The sequence below is a fragment of the Solanum stenotomum genome, chromosome 4 (assembly GCF_019186545.1).
Source record: "Solanum stenotomum isolate F172 chromosome 4, ASM1918654v1, whole genome shotgun sequence".
Taxonomy (NCBI): Eukaryota; Viridiplantae; Streptophyta; class Magnoliopsida; order Solanales; family Solanaceae; genus Solanum; species Solanum stenotomum.
This window is the reverse complement of record NC_064285.1, coordinates 448,546-463,781: the sequence shown is the minus strand read 5'-3', so window position 1 is coordinate 463,781 and position 15,236 is coordinate 448,546. Positions and strand designations below refer to the sequence as shown.

Below are 15,236 nucleotides of genomic sequence, written 5' to 3'. Positions count from 1 at the left end.
AGTTTAATCTGATATAAAATTTTAAAAATAAAATTAATAAAATTAAATTTAAATCTTATGATCTTAAACCTGTCATTTTGTATGTAAAATTAGATAAACCATAAAAGAAAATATGAGACTTAGATTGGAAAGATATGATTTATAACAACATAAATTATTTAATTTTTTTGTTTTAGACCATAAATTTCGAAAGTAACGATGTCACGTAAAATGAGATGGAGAACCATTATAATACTACTAATATATATATCCCAAGAGACAGGAAGCTGCATTTGCAGAGCACTGTAAGTCTGGTACTCCAATTACTTTGTCTCCAGTATTAATTTGAGAGATTCTTGATAATCAATCACATTCATTAGTAGACAATTTCAAAATCATTTTGAGCCAAAAAGCAAACTTTTTTTTTTTCATGCTTCTGTTTTACTGTATAGCAAAGCATTACCAAACACTGATAATAACCCCACATTTCCATCCCAAGATTTCATGTTTTCTTTGTTGAGATTTCTCTTTGCCTTTTACTTCAAAGGAAGGTTTCCTTTTGGCATATGCTTGAATTAAGGAAGGTCTATTTTCCCATTTCTAAAAGGGTCCCTCTTTTTTTGTTTTCTTGGTATTTTTGCATATTTGAGAAATGGGATTCTTGATTTGAAAATGGCTTCATTTCCCAAATGGGGTTTGGAGATTTTAGGAGTATAAGAGATCTGGGGTTTGGATTTTTCTTCATTGTAGTGAGTAGAGGTTGTGTGTAGTGTTGGTAGAGGCTTACTTCTACTTGTGGGATCTCATCATAAATAGGTAAAGATTGAATCTTTTGTACATTTAATGTGTTGCTTGAGCTTGAATACTTGATTTAGCATTGAAAGATTGAATCTTTTGTACATTTAATGTGATTTTGTGAGGTTGAACACTTGATTTAGCATTGAAAGTTTGAATCTTTTGTACATTTAATGTGATTTTGTAAGCTTGAACACTTGATTTAGCATTGAAAGTTTGAATCTTTGACTTTGATTTCTTCTACATTGAAGAACTATATAATCTGCATGCATTTATTGTAATAATCCTTACCTACCTTTGTGGTATATTGATTGTAGTGTAAAGTTTGAATCTTTGAACATTTTTTGTGTCTTAGCATTGGAAGTTTAAGTCTTTTGTACATTTTATGTGATTCTGTGAGCTTGAACAGTTGGTTTAGCTTTGAAAGTTTGAATCTTTTGTACATTTTATCTGTTTATGTGAGCTTTAGCATTTAATTTGGCATTGAAAGTTTGAATCTTTTGTACATTCATGTGTTTCTGTGAGCTTGAACACTTGATTTAGCATTGGAAGTTTGAATCTTTTCCTGAAGTTGGTCTTATTTCCCTATTCAGTTAAGTATAATATTTCTTTCTGCTTCCTAAATGGAATTAATATCATTCTCTTTTTCTCTCATAACTCTGCCCTTGTCCGAGCTTGTAAAACCCGATGTGGCATATTGATGTCAGTGTAAACATAATCTAACTACAGTGAGAATCCTCTATGTACTGGAATTGATACAGAGGATACACATAGCAGCTTTCAAATAATTTTGGATTCAAAGATAGTTGATTGATTGACCTCGTGCCCTCCTCTTATTTACTTCCTACGACTTAGGTAGTTATCGGATAATTAAATGGAGATCTATTTATTGAATGCATTTCCTCTGCTGGTGTGTCTGAAACTTTGATCGTCTCCTGATTTTGAATCTTGTGGTTTTAAATTAAAAATATGTCAAATGTATCAAAATGCCCTTTAATTTTGTGGTCTTAAACATGTTGCGTGGAAACTTGAAATTAAAGAGTTGCTAAAAAAGGGGAAAGGGTCATTCTTTTTTAAATGAACTAAAAATGAAAGTAGATCAAAGAAATTGTAACGGAGGGAGTATAAGATACATGATAGGCAATGCCAACTACTTGTGATTAAAGACTGGTTGTTGTTACATTTAAAGGGCTTTGTATATTAGTCTGGTTGTTAGTATAGGAATAAGTGTGATATTTTGAGAACCTCTAGTCAAGAAGATCTTGAGTTTACCTTAAAAGACTAATTATTTACTAGTATATGAACGAAATATGCCGAATAGAACCAAATATGTTTGAAATTGAGGCATTGTTGATTGAAATGCATGAATGCTAGTTCAATTTGGAGCTGTTTGCCTTTATGTTTTTCTTCTTCTTTTTTGGTTTTTGATTTTCGTATCTTCGATTTTGCAGGTTTCAATAAGATGGCATCTGACCTTAATTTCGAACTGTCTAAGAAAACTCATATATTTCATCTCAAGGTGTGGGTTTTATTAGCCATCTTTGTTGGACTTTTTATTGTGGTAATTCTTTTGCTGCTGCCGTTTTGTTCTTCTCGTAAAAGATCAAGAAAATCTCATGATACACTACCCATAAGTAAAATTCCTTCTGTGTGCAAAGAAATAAGAGTTGATCAAAACTCAGCAAGCAACTATGGGAGCCACTATAGGAATCCCCTTGCATTTCAAGACACATACTGTGAGAAAGATTCCGATAAGCTTTTGGCACATTCAAATATTGACAAGATGAAAGATTTTGACATTAATAGTCAATCAGGTTCATTTAATTATTTAGACAAAGACGGAACATTTGAGTCCGGGGAAAAGGGAGTTGCCGGAACAGTAAATCATCCTTCACATCCTGCGAATGTCCCGTCCCCTCTCTCTGGTTTGCCTGAGTTCTCTCACCTAGGTTGGGGCCATTGGTTTACTCTGAGGGACCTTGAAACTGCAACCAACAAGTTTGCTAAGGATAACATCATTGGAGAGGGTGGTTATGGCATTGTTTACCGGGGACAGCTGATTAACGGAACTGAAGTTGCTGTTAAAAAGCTATTGAATAATTTGTAAGTTTTGATAGTCTTATATTGTTACTTCAATAATTAGTCTCCTCACTTGCATATATATAAAAATATTTGACTTATGAGGTCCTTCATCTATAGAGGACAAGCAGAGAAAGAATTTCAAGTGGAAGTTGAGGCCATCGGTCATGTCCGACATAAGAATTTGGTTAGACTTTTGGGCTACTGTATTGAAGGAACTCACAGGTACACTTTTCAAAACTCTTTTGTTTCTCTTCATTACATCATATAGACAGTAGTAACTTACTCCCTCTGTTTCAATTTATTTGTCTGGTTTTAACTTGGCACCTATTAAGTAAAAAGAACTTCTGAATCTCCTGGTCTTGAATTAAAGATAAATAGAATGTACCAAATTGTCCTTTAATCTTATGGTCTTAAACATGCCACGTATGAAGTTGAAAAATTAAAGAGTTGTCAAAAAGGAAAAGAGACATTCTTTTTAAATGGATTAAAAAGGAAAGTAAAACAAACAAATTGAAACGGAGGGAGTACTATCTAGCAGTGTAACTGCACTTTTTAGTTGAAACTTGAGATTCAATCCTCATCTCCCGGTTTAGGAAATAAGGAAGGAAAGGATAAGTTTTTCATGTGATATTATGGAGCAGGAAAATCGATATTCCACCATCCTCTCTCGTGGCTGATGTTGGATTATATTCTTTAGTTTTGGCTAATATGTTAGGCTTACCTTCTTTAGTACAACATGAAAGGAGAAAGGCTTCTGGTACTCTTTTCTTCATGTTGCTAAGAGACATATTTTATCTTGTGTCAATAAGTGGAGATAGTTTTTCAGTATTAACACTTCAGATGCCACTTTGTATGGTGATCCTTGTTTTATTCAGGTTACTGGTTTACGAGTGCGTAAACAATGGGAATTTAGAGCAGTGGCTACATGGAGCTATGCAACAGCATGGATATCTTACATGGGAAGCACGGATGAAGATTCTCCTTGGCACTGCTAAAGCGTGAGTTTTCTTCTATCTTCAACTTAGCATTTACTATCTCATACTCCCACCGTTCCAATTTAGGTGTCTTAGCTTGACTGAGCACGGAGTTTGGAACCAAAGGGAGACTTTTGAATCTTGTGGTCTTAAGTGTGGTCCTTTGAATCCTGTGGTCTTAATGATCCATGTAGAATGTTGGAATTGGAAAACTTACTAAATGTAGAAAGAGGCATTCTTTTTGGGACGGGATAAAAAGGAAAGTAAGACACTTAAATTGGGATGGAAGGAGTACTTTTTTTGTTCTCTTATAAATGTTTTTTTATACTTGTAGTCTTGCATATTTACACGAGGCAATTGAGCCCAAGGTGGTGCATCGTGACATCAAGTCAAGCAACATATTGATAGATGATGACTTCAATGCAAAGATTTCTGATTTTGGCCTGGCCAAGTTGCTAGGTGCAGGGAAGAGTCACATTACAACCAGAGTTATGGGCACCTTCGGGTAAGTACATTTATAAAGCTATCTTGGATGAGCTTATTCTCTTTCTACACCTCGTGTTAGTCGAATATCCTTCTTTAGTCATCGCTAAATGCCTCCCTATGTTTGGCTAACTTCCTCACAACAGATATGTAGCTCCTGAGTATGCAAATAGTGGTCTACTGAATGAAAAGAGTGATGTGTACAGCTACGGTGTTGTGCTTCTGGAAGCCATCACTGGAAGAGATCCTGTGGATTATGGTCGCCCTGCTCCCGAGGTATGCTCTTCCAATGTTATTATTAGTATTTAAACATTGATCTCCATGGTTTTCAGCAACTTCATCAACCATTGTAATTATTGTGATGATATGCCTTTTATTTGGTGTATACAGGTGAATCTTGTTGACTGGCTCAAGATGATGGTTGGCAGCAAACGCTCGGAAGAAGTAGTCGATCCAACAATCGAGACAAGGCCTTCCACAACCGCCCTTAAACGAGCTCTATTGACTACTTTAAGATGTCTTGATCCAGATTCAGATAAGAGGCCAACAATGAGTCAAGTCGTTCGAATGCTTGAATCTGAGGAATATCCTATACCACGAGAGGTGATATACTAACCAAATATTTTCTTAGTTATTTGGTTGGAAAGTTGTGTATAATCTTAACTTGTTGGTCTTCTAGGGACGGAGACGGAGAAAGAATCAGGCAGGTGCTGTAGACACAGAATCTCATAATCGGAAATCTACAGATAGCAGTGATAGACCAATTTTGATGACGAAAACTAGAAGTGATCATCGAACAAATGCATAAACTTGAACTACAAAAGTTACAGTGAGCTGAAATGATTGAAATGGCACAAAAAAGAGCCATATATAAATACATATATATAGTTTCTTCCATTTGGTATGTCTTATAATATGCTAATAGATGTTTGAGATAATCATTTTTTGTGTGTATGAAAGTCAGAGTCATTGAGTTAGTATATAAAAATTCCTCATTTTTGACTCTGTGTTCTTTACAGATATGGGTAATGTATAGATAGTTGACAACTTGACATGCCCTTTTAGCAAAAGAGATGTAAAAGGTTTCATTTTGTGATTGTTTATGAAGAAAACCATTAGTTTTTGTTCTATTTTCTTGGGCTGTAATAACTTCAGCACTTGATGAATGTTCAAGAATTGTTGCAAAAGAAACAATGATTATGGAAAATGTACTGGTGCATGGTTCGAAACTCGATAAACAATGAATTTGTTCCTCTACCTTTCTTGGCTTAAATACAAGGCTTTTGTTCGCGAAAGAGTTTAAAAGTGTGTCATGTGTCTAATCTGCACATCACATGTTACACTCTTTCCAACAACATACCTAGTGAAATCCCTCTTTGTGGAGGTAGGGAGGTTGTTTTCAACAGACGAGTTGAACTCTTTCCACTAAACAAAAACTTGTGGGATGACAATGAAACTTTTCCTATTTCATAAATGTTGTTACCTTTCTTCTTGCCAATGGTAAAATATTCCTGCAAACTTTGTGGCCTTTTCATACCAAACATCATTGCAAGTTGGATGGTAAGTATAATCTCAGCATCAATAGACTCTAATTGTCTTTCCAAGAAATGAAATGCAGTTCAAGAGGAACCCATTGTAGGCCAAAACCAAACTACAACGGTGGGATCAAGGGAGGATAGAGTGTACACAATCCTTACCCCTACCTTGTAGAGATAGAGATGTTTTTGATACAAAAGCTACAATTTGAAAAAAGGAAAATGGAAATGAAAGCAGTAACAACAAAAACTACAACTTCTACAATCTACTAATATAACTGTGGCTTGGTAGAATTTCAAAATCTCAACACAAATCCATGAAAATCAATCTGCAAAGCAATTTCCATTACAGCGAATATACAATTTCTTTGGCATTCAATCGACAGGAAGAAAAAAAAAGGCGGTGGAGGTGACATTGTTGTGGAGTAGTTGTCCAGGTGAGCACCAGTATCACAAATTCACGATCCTCTTGTGACTCGTACCAATGTCAATATCAATATCAATCTTTCTCATTTCATGACGTAAAGGCTGGGGTAAGGAGAAAATTCACAAGCTTGATGTTTAACTTGGTACAGGCCGAGGCAACAGAGGCTGAAGAGCCTTTACAACAATGCTCATGTTTGGCCGGAAGTCAGCTTCATATTGCACGCACAAGGCGGCAACTGCAGCCATCTGTTTCAGCATGGCAGATGTAAGAAAATGGAGCTGATGAAAATCAAGCAGAAATGATTGAATACAAAGAAATATTTGATCCTTACACTTATTCAGACGCTCCTTTTGGTTACTAATTAACATACTTGAGGAGACGAGACATGAATCTTATTTCATTAGGCAAGAAAATTCTTCGTTTTGAGTGCACGTACCTTTGCAATTGCCTTCGGAGGGTAATCTGTATTTAATCTAGCATCAACACACTGCTTCACTTTATCTTCACTAAGTCTTGGCGTTGCCTGTTTACAACAGTGAATAACATTGATTACAAATCAAGAGAATTATCCAATAATGGTGAATTAGATAAGAGTATTTGAGAATCTAGAAGGCTATACCCAAGTTACAAGACTCTGTTGCCCACGTGGCAAAGTATGATCAACAGGTTTACGGCCAGTAAGTAGTTCCAGGAGCACAACGCCAAAGCTATAAACATCACTCTTTGAACTCAACTGACCAGTCATTGCATATCTGCAACTCAAAAGTGATGATGGGGTAGGTCATCAGAATAAAAGTGAACTATAATCGGGTATGAAAGCCTAACATTGCTTTCAGTTGAATATTAGATCAGTCATTGGGAAGATCAACTAAGAAAATGTTAGCCAAGCATGTGCTTATTTGTATTATACATTCAGAAAGGGACTCACTCTGGTGCATGATAACCAAAGGTCCCAAGAACACGGGTGGAATGAAGACGTGCTGCCATATCAGGGGCTTGATTTGATAAATCAAAATCTGCGATTTTAGCAACATCGTCATCAAAGAGTAAAATGTTGCTAGACTTAATATCACGATGAATGATATGAGGCTGCGCTTTTTCATGCAAGTACTCCAGTCCTTTTGCAGCCCCAACCGCAATTTTAACTCGTTGAGCCCATGACAATACTGGACCTGGCTGTGCACCTTTCACACCTTTTCTTCCTACAATCACAAACTGGAAAATTATGCATTTTGCTGCAAATAACAAAATATATTACAGAAAAATTGAAGAGAGCACCCAAAAGTATAATTCCCAGTCCAAGCACTCTTAAGATTGACATTATCTTTATCCATCCTCATTATACGCACCCATAACGATGTTTTAGCAGTAACCATGATACACATTAACACATCTACTTGCTGAGACTACCACCATCAAGAGTTGTTAAAAAAGCTTGTAAAGAAAGCATGATTGGCCATGCACAGAAAAAATAAATATCAACGGGAAGTTCCAATTCTCTTCTATCAAATTGGCCATACATACAGACGAAAATAGACATCCATAAAGATACCAGAAATAGCAAAATACAGATGAAATGAATAAGGACCTAAATAAAATCCTGGTTCACTGAATGTTCAACTGACATACAACATGCTAAATTGCTAATAAATACATTTTTCCCTTTCCATAACAGCAACATCACCGTCTATAAATGAAATCAGGGATCAAAGTCCCTTATGGGATTTTTTGTGTGCATTATCATTGGAATACATACCTTGTGGTGTAATATTCTAACTTTAGGTACCTTGTATACTTCTATCCTAACTTTAGCATATACATTCCATTCTGTGAGGCCCCAATGTATAACACAAATCTACAAGTCATAGCATTCTATACAACTTTTGGACTTTGATCAATCCGATTTACCAGTTGAATTTAAAGCAATTACACATACTTTTCCTCTTAACAACTTCAAATACTTTTTTTATATTATCATCATCAGAATATGAAATCTAACTCTTCTCAAAAAAGAATATGAAATCTAACTCTTCTCAAAAAAGAATATGAAATCTAACTAATTTCTTAATTTTGAGTGTTTATTCAAACCATGTTAAATGAGAATTGAGATGGGGTATATTTTACAAAGGGAATTATATACAACAAAAAGCGAAAAGAAGAAAAAGAATTTGATGGTTCTTAATAAGCAAGGCCGTATGAAGATATCTAGGTGCAAACTAACTCTTAGTTATAGCATTTTTCATGTCAGATAATGCATTAGAAAGGAACTTCAGAATTTGGGATGAAGCAGTGTTGACCACTAGTTAAGGGTGCATTCACTGCATGGTGCATTAATGAAGTTCTTAAAGTGGAGTCTGAAATGTACTTTGACATAGTTGGATAGAATAACAATAATTTCCGAACACAAGCTGCGGAGACAGGTTCTTTTAATTTGCTAAAAATTGACTCATCATGGCTTGAGGAACCAAATGCACAAAGAATTATGGATGACTCAACAGGTTTTAGTACCAATGAGAAGGATAAGATTAACATTTGGTTCCAGTACGGACAATAGCATAGTTCACATACCATGAAGGATGTCATGAAGAGATCCATTCGGTGCATACTCATAGGCTAGCACACGAAAACCGCCATCCACACAATAACCGAGTAATTCAACCACATTATCATCTTTTAGTCTTGAGACCATTGAGACCTGCAATTGCATGCATCATATCCAGCAAGGTTACAAAGGTTATGTGCAATATAACATAGTCAAATGAAAGATAATAGGGTGGAGCTAACCTGAGCTAAAAATTCTCGATCAGGCTGCTTACTCGAGTCTAATTTTTTAATGGCTGCAGCACGTCCACTTTTCAGAACACCATGGTATACCCTTCCATATGATCCCTCACCTATCAAAGCTTTCGAACCAAAGTTATCAGTGATATCCTTTAACTCATCAACAGCGATGGAAGGAACAGCAATGGGCTGGATATTCACAGTCTGTGTCTCTCTTTGTGCACTTTCTGTGGCATGCTGACCTCCATTGTTGCCTGTAAAAAAGTTCTCCAGTTAGGTAGGATTGAAATAAAAAATTATGGACTAAACAAAAGTTCCATGAACAAAAGCATGACATTAGATGAAGAAAAGAGTCTAAAATGATAGGTAAAACCCAAAGCAATCAACGAAAGACTTGAACTTTTTACTTGATCATTTATCAATTTACAAGGCTTCAACCGGAACTGACCACGAAAACATCAAATACAAGCATAATAAATGTTTGAGCTTCCAATTTACTGATACCCCAGTTAGGCGTTCCATGAATTTCTTCCATTTCAACAACAAAATCCATTCGGAATGCTCAAGTAGTCACCATAAACCTAATAGTCCTGAAATCAAATTCCACTCCCCTAACCTTTCCCTTACCCAAAACTAACTAGCAACAACAACTACTATGCCTCAACCATAAACTAGTTTGTTTAGCTATATCAATCGTCTATATTCATTCCACTCTATTTGGATCCATTCCCCGGAAAACAAAAAAAAAAAAGAATCAAAATAGATACCCAGAATGCTCAAGTATTCACCATAAGCCTATGAAGTCCTGAAATCAAACTCCACTCCCCTAACCTTTCCCTTACCCAAAACTAACAACAACTACTACTGCTATGCCTCCACCACAAACTAGTTTGTTTAGCTATATCAATCGTCTACAGTTGGATCCATTCCCCAGAAAACGGAAAGTAAACAATCGAAAGAGATTCCCGGTATAAGGAGGAAACTAACCTGCTGAATTGTGTGCCATGAATGGCCCATTATCAGAAGCTCTGTGCATATCATCATCATCACAACAACTGAAGCAGCTCATAGCTCAATCAACAAAATCTACAAAATACAACTCAATCAGTCAAAAAATCACAAAAATTGTCTCAAAACAAGGAAACAACACCATTAATCAGCAGTATAACAACAACCACACATTTCCAGATTCTTATTGATCCACAACAAAGCTGTGCAGTATAAGCTAATGACATCAAAAAAGAAAGAGTAACATTTAGTAAAAGCAAGAAACATTATAACATCCACATACTCTAACAAAAATCTCACAACAACAACATACCAAGTGAAATCCCAGCAAATAATCTTGAAAAAACAAAAAAAAAACAATATTTTCTTTTCTTGAAACTTGTAGCTGAAAAAGGAACAATCTTTTCAACTGGGGTTCCATTTTTTTCCACAAAACTGAAAAATTAGAACAACCCCATGATTGATATAGACACAAAATTACAGAAAATCAGCTCAACAACCCCAAATTTCCCAAAAAAGTAAAAAGGGGCTTTAAAATTAGAAGTTCTTACAAGATTCTAACCTTCTTGAAAGTGTGGAGGGTTTTGATCTGTGAACTGAAAGAGCAACAAAAGGAAAGAGAATAATCAAAAAACTCAAATCAATACGCAAAGATAAAAGTGATATTTATTATAGGTTTTATTAGTCATAAATAGTATTCCCTTAGCTCACTATTACTCGTAGAGTCAATTTAATTAATTTTTTAAAAAAATATATTATATTATTTAATATTTTAAAAAATAAAATATAACAAATAAAAATAAACGAAATGAAAAAAATAGTTTAGGCTTAGTTGTTGCGTCTCTGTCATCCACCCTTTAGGCCTTGACTTGATCTTTCTATACACATGCACTGACATGAATGATAAAAAGTGTGCGTACACACTGTTTTCTGTACATATGGAATGGAATAACACTTTTCTCTTCCATTTTTTAATGTTAGCCATAAGATTAATTTATTGTAAAAAATATCTTATTTAGATATTTGAGGTATTCAGTCAAGTTTTTAGAAGAAAATAAGTATTTTTGAATAAGTAAAAAAAATAATCAAATATAGATAGAAGAGGGTATAAAATTGATTAATCAAGTACATATAAAAGATATTTTTTTGAAAAATATGATGTAACATATTGTATTAGTGTAGAATAGGTTAAATCGTGATAAGAAATGATCTTTCAAATTTAAAAATGAATTTTATAGAGTGGTTAATCAAGAACTCATAAGTTAGAAAGAGTTTTTTTTCTTACAAAAAACATATTGGTTGCTAATGAAAGATTGAAGAGTTATTTTTGTAAGTGAGAATAATTTGAATGACTTTGTTTATATACAAAGTTTTCAACAAGTAAAAACAAACTTAAAAATGAATTTATAACAAAAAAGTTTAGTAAAAAACACGAAATGAAACACAAATTCTACATTAATACAAACAAAAACACATATTAAATCACAGATTTTAAGCTTGAGTATGAAAATAATTATATTAGAGTTATTTCCTCCTAAATAGTTCTTAAGCATTCAAATTCAAAATAGAATTAATGAGGATCTTAATATAGATATTGAACTCGGACGAAAAAACGAAAAAAATAATATATTTTTTTACAATATCTTATATTTATATATATCATGATATATTTGAAAAAAAATTGAATGTTTAATTGAGAAAAAAATGGCAAACAATTCCGTTTCTTTATCTTCTTCATCTTCTCTCTTTCCCTCTCCTCTAATTCTTCCCGCCGGCGGTAACATTCGCCGTCTTTTCGACTTCCGGCGGCCACTCGCCGCTGTGATTTGTTGCCGTGCTTCTTCTTCAGTAGCATTTCCGAAGAAAAAGCACTGGAAACAAGGGGAATACCCAGGATTCACTGAACAATCTGGTTTCAAAAACAGTAAGAGAACACCCATTAAGAATATTAAGAAAAAATTGGATAGGAAGAGTAATGCTACAGCTTGGGTTAATACTATTACTGAAGCTCTTTCTGAGTATATTGAGAAAAAACAATGGGTTCAAGCTCTTGAGGTTAGTTTTTGCTAAAACCCCCTTTTGTTTCTTGAATTTGATTTTGCTGGTTTTGATAATGTTGTTTGTTTTTTTGTGTGCATTGCTCACTTTTGTGAAACCCCTTTTGCTATTAAACCCTTGTTATAATCTGGTTAAGTGTTTGGAAGCAATTGAGTGTGTAGATTTTCTGAGTTAGATGATGTAAGGCTGCTCAATTTCTTGTAAAGGTACTTTTTTTAAGCTGTCTTGTTGATTGAGAAATCCATGATGATTTTTGCTTAAAATCTATGTAGAGTTAGCTAGAAAAGCATAATGGAAATGAAGGAACCATTGAGGCGATGCGAATAGTTAGATATTGTTGTTATACTCTTCGTTTCAATCTGTTTGTCTGATTTTGACTTGACGTGGAGTTCATTAAGAAAATAGAGAAGAGCTCTGAAGTTGTCCATGGATCTTTGTTCTTTTAACGAGTATCTTGTCCATGGATAACAGTGTTGTCAACGCCTCAAAAGTGCACTTAAGAGTTTATGACCTGAAGTGAGGTGCTAAGCATGTATAGAGCTTTGCTTTATGGGTGCTTTAGTGTCTCCATCTAGGATCTAAATTCTAAGGCATACTTTTCCTTGTTAATGAGCAGAATCCTGAAGATGCGATACCAAACAATTGATGTTTCTCTTAACATTAATTTTCTTTCAGTTCTTCTGTTTATATATTTATTATTCATGCTGTGATTATTAATCTTAGACTACACATATGTATTTGTGCTTATGTGCTTTGCGCTTTTGATAACACTGGTGGATAATGAGATGCATTCTGATCGATACTGTTCAAAGCTGGAGTATTCACTTCATGCAGAACCACCCTGAGTACGTTAAGCTCCTCATTTGGATAGATTTCACTCTCGAAAACATAAATTAAGAACCTGAACCCGGAGTATCACTTTTTTCTGAAATATCAAAGAGCTCACTTGCAGTTTGTGCAAATAAGTTGTCCTCAAGACTTCCTATTCCCAAAGTTACCAGTTTCAAAAAAAAAAAAAAAGACTCCCTATTACCAAAAAATACAAAGGTAAATGGACGGATACCTCTTTTCTTAAGTTATCTTACTGCATCTCATTGTTTTTTGGGCTTGCATTTGAATATTTCTTTTGTATAAGAACTCCTTGGTGCTTTTATTGCTGATTTATTTCCCAATTGGATGTCTCTAACTCTCTTCTGTTTTTCTTCCAACTTCCAAACATATGGTTTAGATAATACAATGCGTTTTTGCCTCTAGGTATTTGAGATGCTAAAGGAACAACCCTTTTATCAATCGAAAGAAAGTACATATATGAAGCTTCTTGTACTTCTTGGGAGATGCGGGCAACCAGGGAAAGCACAACAACTTTTTGATACAATGATTGAAGAGGGATTGGAACCCACACCAGAATTCTATACAGCCTTGGTTGGTGCTTACTGTAGAAGCAACATAATTGACAAGGCATTTGCGATTCTTCAACAGATGATTGAGCTCCCTTATTGTCAGCCAAATGTTTATACATACAGTATATTGATTAAGGCATGTGTGGATGCATCCCGGTTTGATCTGGTTGACTCTCTTTATGAACAAATGACTGAACGTTCCATAGTTCCTAACACTGTCACTCAAAATATAGTCTTGAGTGGTTACGGGAGAGCGGGGAAATATGAAGAGATGGAGAAAGTGCTTTTGGGAATGCTTGAGAGCACAGACAGCAGACCTGATATATGGACAATGAACACAATCCTGAGCTTATTTGGCAACAAGGGGCAAGTTGAAATGATGGAGAGATGGTATGAAAAGTTTTGTAGTTTCGGTATTGAGCCAGAGACACGAACATTTAATATCCTTATTAGTGCTTATGGGAAGAAAAGAATGTACGATAAGATGTCATCGGTGATGGAGTACATGCGTAAACTTTCATTTCCTTGGACAACATCGACTTACAACAACGTCATCGAAGCGTTTTCAGATATAGGTGATGCAAAGCATATGGAGTACACATTTGATCAAATGCGTGCTGAAGGCGCTAAAGGTGACACCAAGACTTTTTGCTGCCTCATTAGAGGATATGCAAATGCAGGCCTTTTTCCTAAGGTGATCAGCACTGTCCAATTAGCTGGGAAGTTGGAGATCCCTGAAAACAATTCCTTTTTCAGTTCTGTTATTTATGCTTGTGCAAAGGCAGAGGACTTATTGGAGATGGAGAGAGTTTTCAAGCGAATGAAAGATAAGGGATTCCAACCAGATGACACAACTTACACTGTTATGGCTGAGGCATATAGAAAAGAAGGTATGACAGACAAAGTCTATGATTTAGAGCAAGAAAAACGGATGATGTCTGCCTCAGAGTCCAGCGACAGCCAAGAAAAGCTAGAGCTAATGCCTACTTGAGAACTAAATATGAAATTTAATTTGACAATGCATTGGAGCGCCAAAGCTACTTCTTTAGTGGTTTTCTGCAGAGCTGTAGATTGATAAGATCACTCAGTTGTCTGCTTGGAGCGGGTAACTATCCTTGTCAGCGAGTTTACAAGGAGGTGAATCTAAGCCTAAGGCATGAATGGAGCACTTTTACTGTATCATTGTAAAACTCAATCTTTTATCATGTGGTATTTGCCATGTTTGTTCTCTAACTCTGTATCAGGTGTGTCTTCTTCCCCTAAATAGAGAGAGCTATTATGACAAGAATGCTACATTCGATGTTCCAAGCAGGTTCTGCTGCCCTTGTACTTTTTGGTTTTTGCCTTTTATCGTTATAATACCAATTCAGCTTTTGACTATGTTTATTATGATGGATTTCTAGTACTAGTTTTTCTCTTCATTTTTCCTGTATCTGCAAAGCCTCTTGCTCATGGAGCTGTATTTTTCATTAGAGATTACAATTCGGAGCTAAATGAAGATAATGTATTGTCAAGAATATGTTAGTCATAAAGATGCTATCATATCTCATTTAAGCTGGATCAGCCTCATTCTGGGATTCCATACCCTGACACTTCATGTTCTCATAATCATGTCATGCTAGCTTTTGACACTCCAAAGCGATGCCTCGTAACCAGAAAGGAAAAGATTGAATCTTGAAAGGCTGTTTTTCCCTGGCTAGCAAGAGCCAAAGGG

At 35.2% G+C, this 15,236-nt stretch overlaps 3 protein-coding genes across 4 annotated transcripts; 2 read left to right on the top strand and 1 right to left on the bottom strand.

Moving 5' to 3' along the window:
- Nucleotides 1-312: 312 nt before the first annotated feature.
- Nucleotides 313-5,404, top strand: LOC125861839 (probable receptor-like protein kinase At5g18500). Its single transcript, XM_049541722.1, has 8 exons — nt 313-795; nt 2,226-2,877; nt 2,974-3,078; nt 3,732-3,854; nt 4,165-4,335; nt 4,460-4,589; nt 4,704-4,916; nt 4,993-5,404. Exons 2-8 carry the CDS (start codon nt 2,237-2,239, stop codon nt 5,119-5,121), a joined length of 1,512 nt encoding a protein of 503 aa, XP_049397679.1. The 5' UTR covers nt 313-795; nt 2,226-2,236; the 3' UTR covers nt 5,122-5,404.
- A 695-nt stretch (nt 5,405-6,099) lies between these two features.
- LOC125861840 (pto-interacting protein 1) lies at nt 6,100-10,773 on the bottom strand. Of its 2 annotated transcripts, none has more exons than XM_049541725.1 (8): nt 10,616-10,773; nt 10,044-10,142; nt 9,060-9,310; nt 8,844-8,970; nt 7,204-7,477; nt 6,895-7,027; nt 6,712-6,798; nt 6,100-6,520 (listed from the first exon to the last, which is right to left on the bottom strand). In XM_049541725.1, exons 2-8 carry the CDS (start codon nt 10,123-10,125, stop codon nt 6,410-6,412), a joined length of 1,065 nt encoding a protein of 354 aa, XP_049397682.1. In that variant the 5' UTR covers nt 10,126-10,142; nt 10,616-10,773; the 3' UTR covers nt 6,100-6,409. The 2 variants fall into 2 exon arrangements, with proteins under 2 accessions (XP_049397682.1, XP_049397680.1); XM_049541723.1 differs by having other exon boundaries at nt 10,627-10,773.
- A 953-nt stretch (nt 10,774-11,726) lies between these two features.
- On the top strand, nt 11,727-14,896 carry LOC125862859 (pentatricopeptide repeat-containing protein At3g06430, chloroplastic-like). Its single transcript, XM_049542984.1, has 2 exons — nt 11,727-12,119; nt 13,377-14,896. Exons 1-2 carry the CDS (start codon nt 11,769-11,771, stop codon nt 14,511-14,513), a joined length of 1,488 nt encoding a protein of 495 aa, XP_049398941.1. The 5' UTR covers nt 11,727-11,768; the 3' UTR covers nt 14,514-14,896.
- The last annotated feature ends 340 nt before the right edge of the window (nt 14,897-15,236 follow it).

Excerpts from the sequence above, each read along its gene's own strand:
- LOC125861839 (XM_049541722.1), top strand. The coding sequence starts at position 2,237 with ATGGCATCTGACCTTAATTTCGAACTGTCTAAGAAAACTCATATATTT. Across the intron at positions 4,336-4,459 it reads AGAGTTATGGGCACCTTCGG|ATATGTAGCTCCTGAGTATG; the intron begins GTAAGTACATTT and ends TCCTCACAACAG. Across the intron at positions 4,590-4,703 it reads ATGGTCGCCCTGCTCCCGAG|GTGAATCTTGTTGACTGGCT; the intron begins GTATGCTCTTCC and ends TGGTGTATACAG.
- LOC125861840 (XM_049541725.1), bottom strand. The coding sequence starts at position 10,125 with ATGAGCTGCTTCAGTTGTTGTGATGATGATGATATGCACAGAGCTTCT. Across the intron at positions 7,478-8,843 it reads TCTTCATGACATCCTTCATG|GAAGAAAAGGTGTGAAAGGT; the intron begins GTATGTGAACTA and ends TTGTGATTGTAG. Across the intron at positions 6,521-6,711 it reads CTCCGAAGGCAATTGCAAAG|ATGGCTGCAGTTGCCGCCTT; the intron begins GTACGTGCACTC and ends ATGCTGAAACAG.
- LOC125862859 (XM_049542984.1), top strand. The coding sequence starts at position 11,769 with ATGGCAAACAATTCCGTTTCTTTATCTTCTTCATCTTCTCTCTTTCCC. Across the intron at positions 12,120-13,376 it reads AATGGGTTCAAGCTCTTGAG|GTATTTGAGATGCTAAAGGA; the intron begins GTTAGTTTTTGC and ends TTTTGCCTCTAG.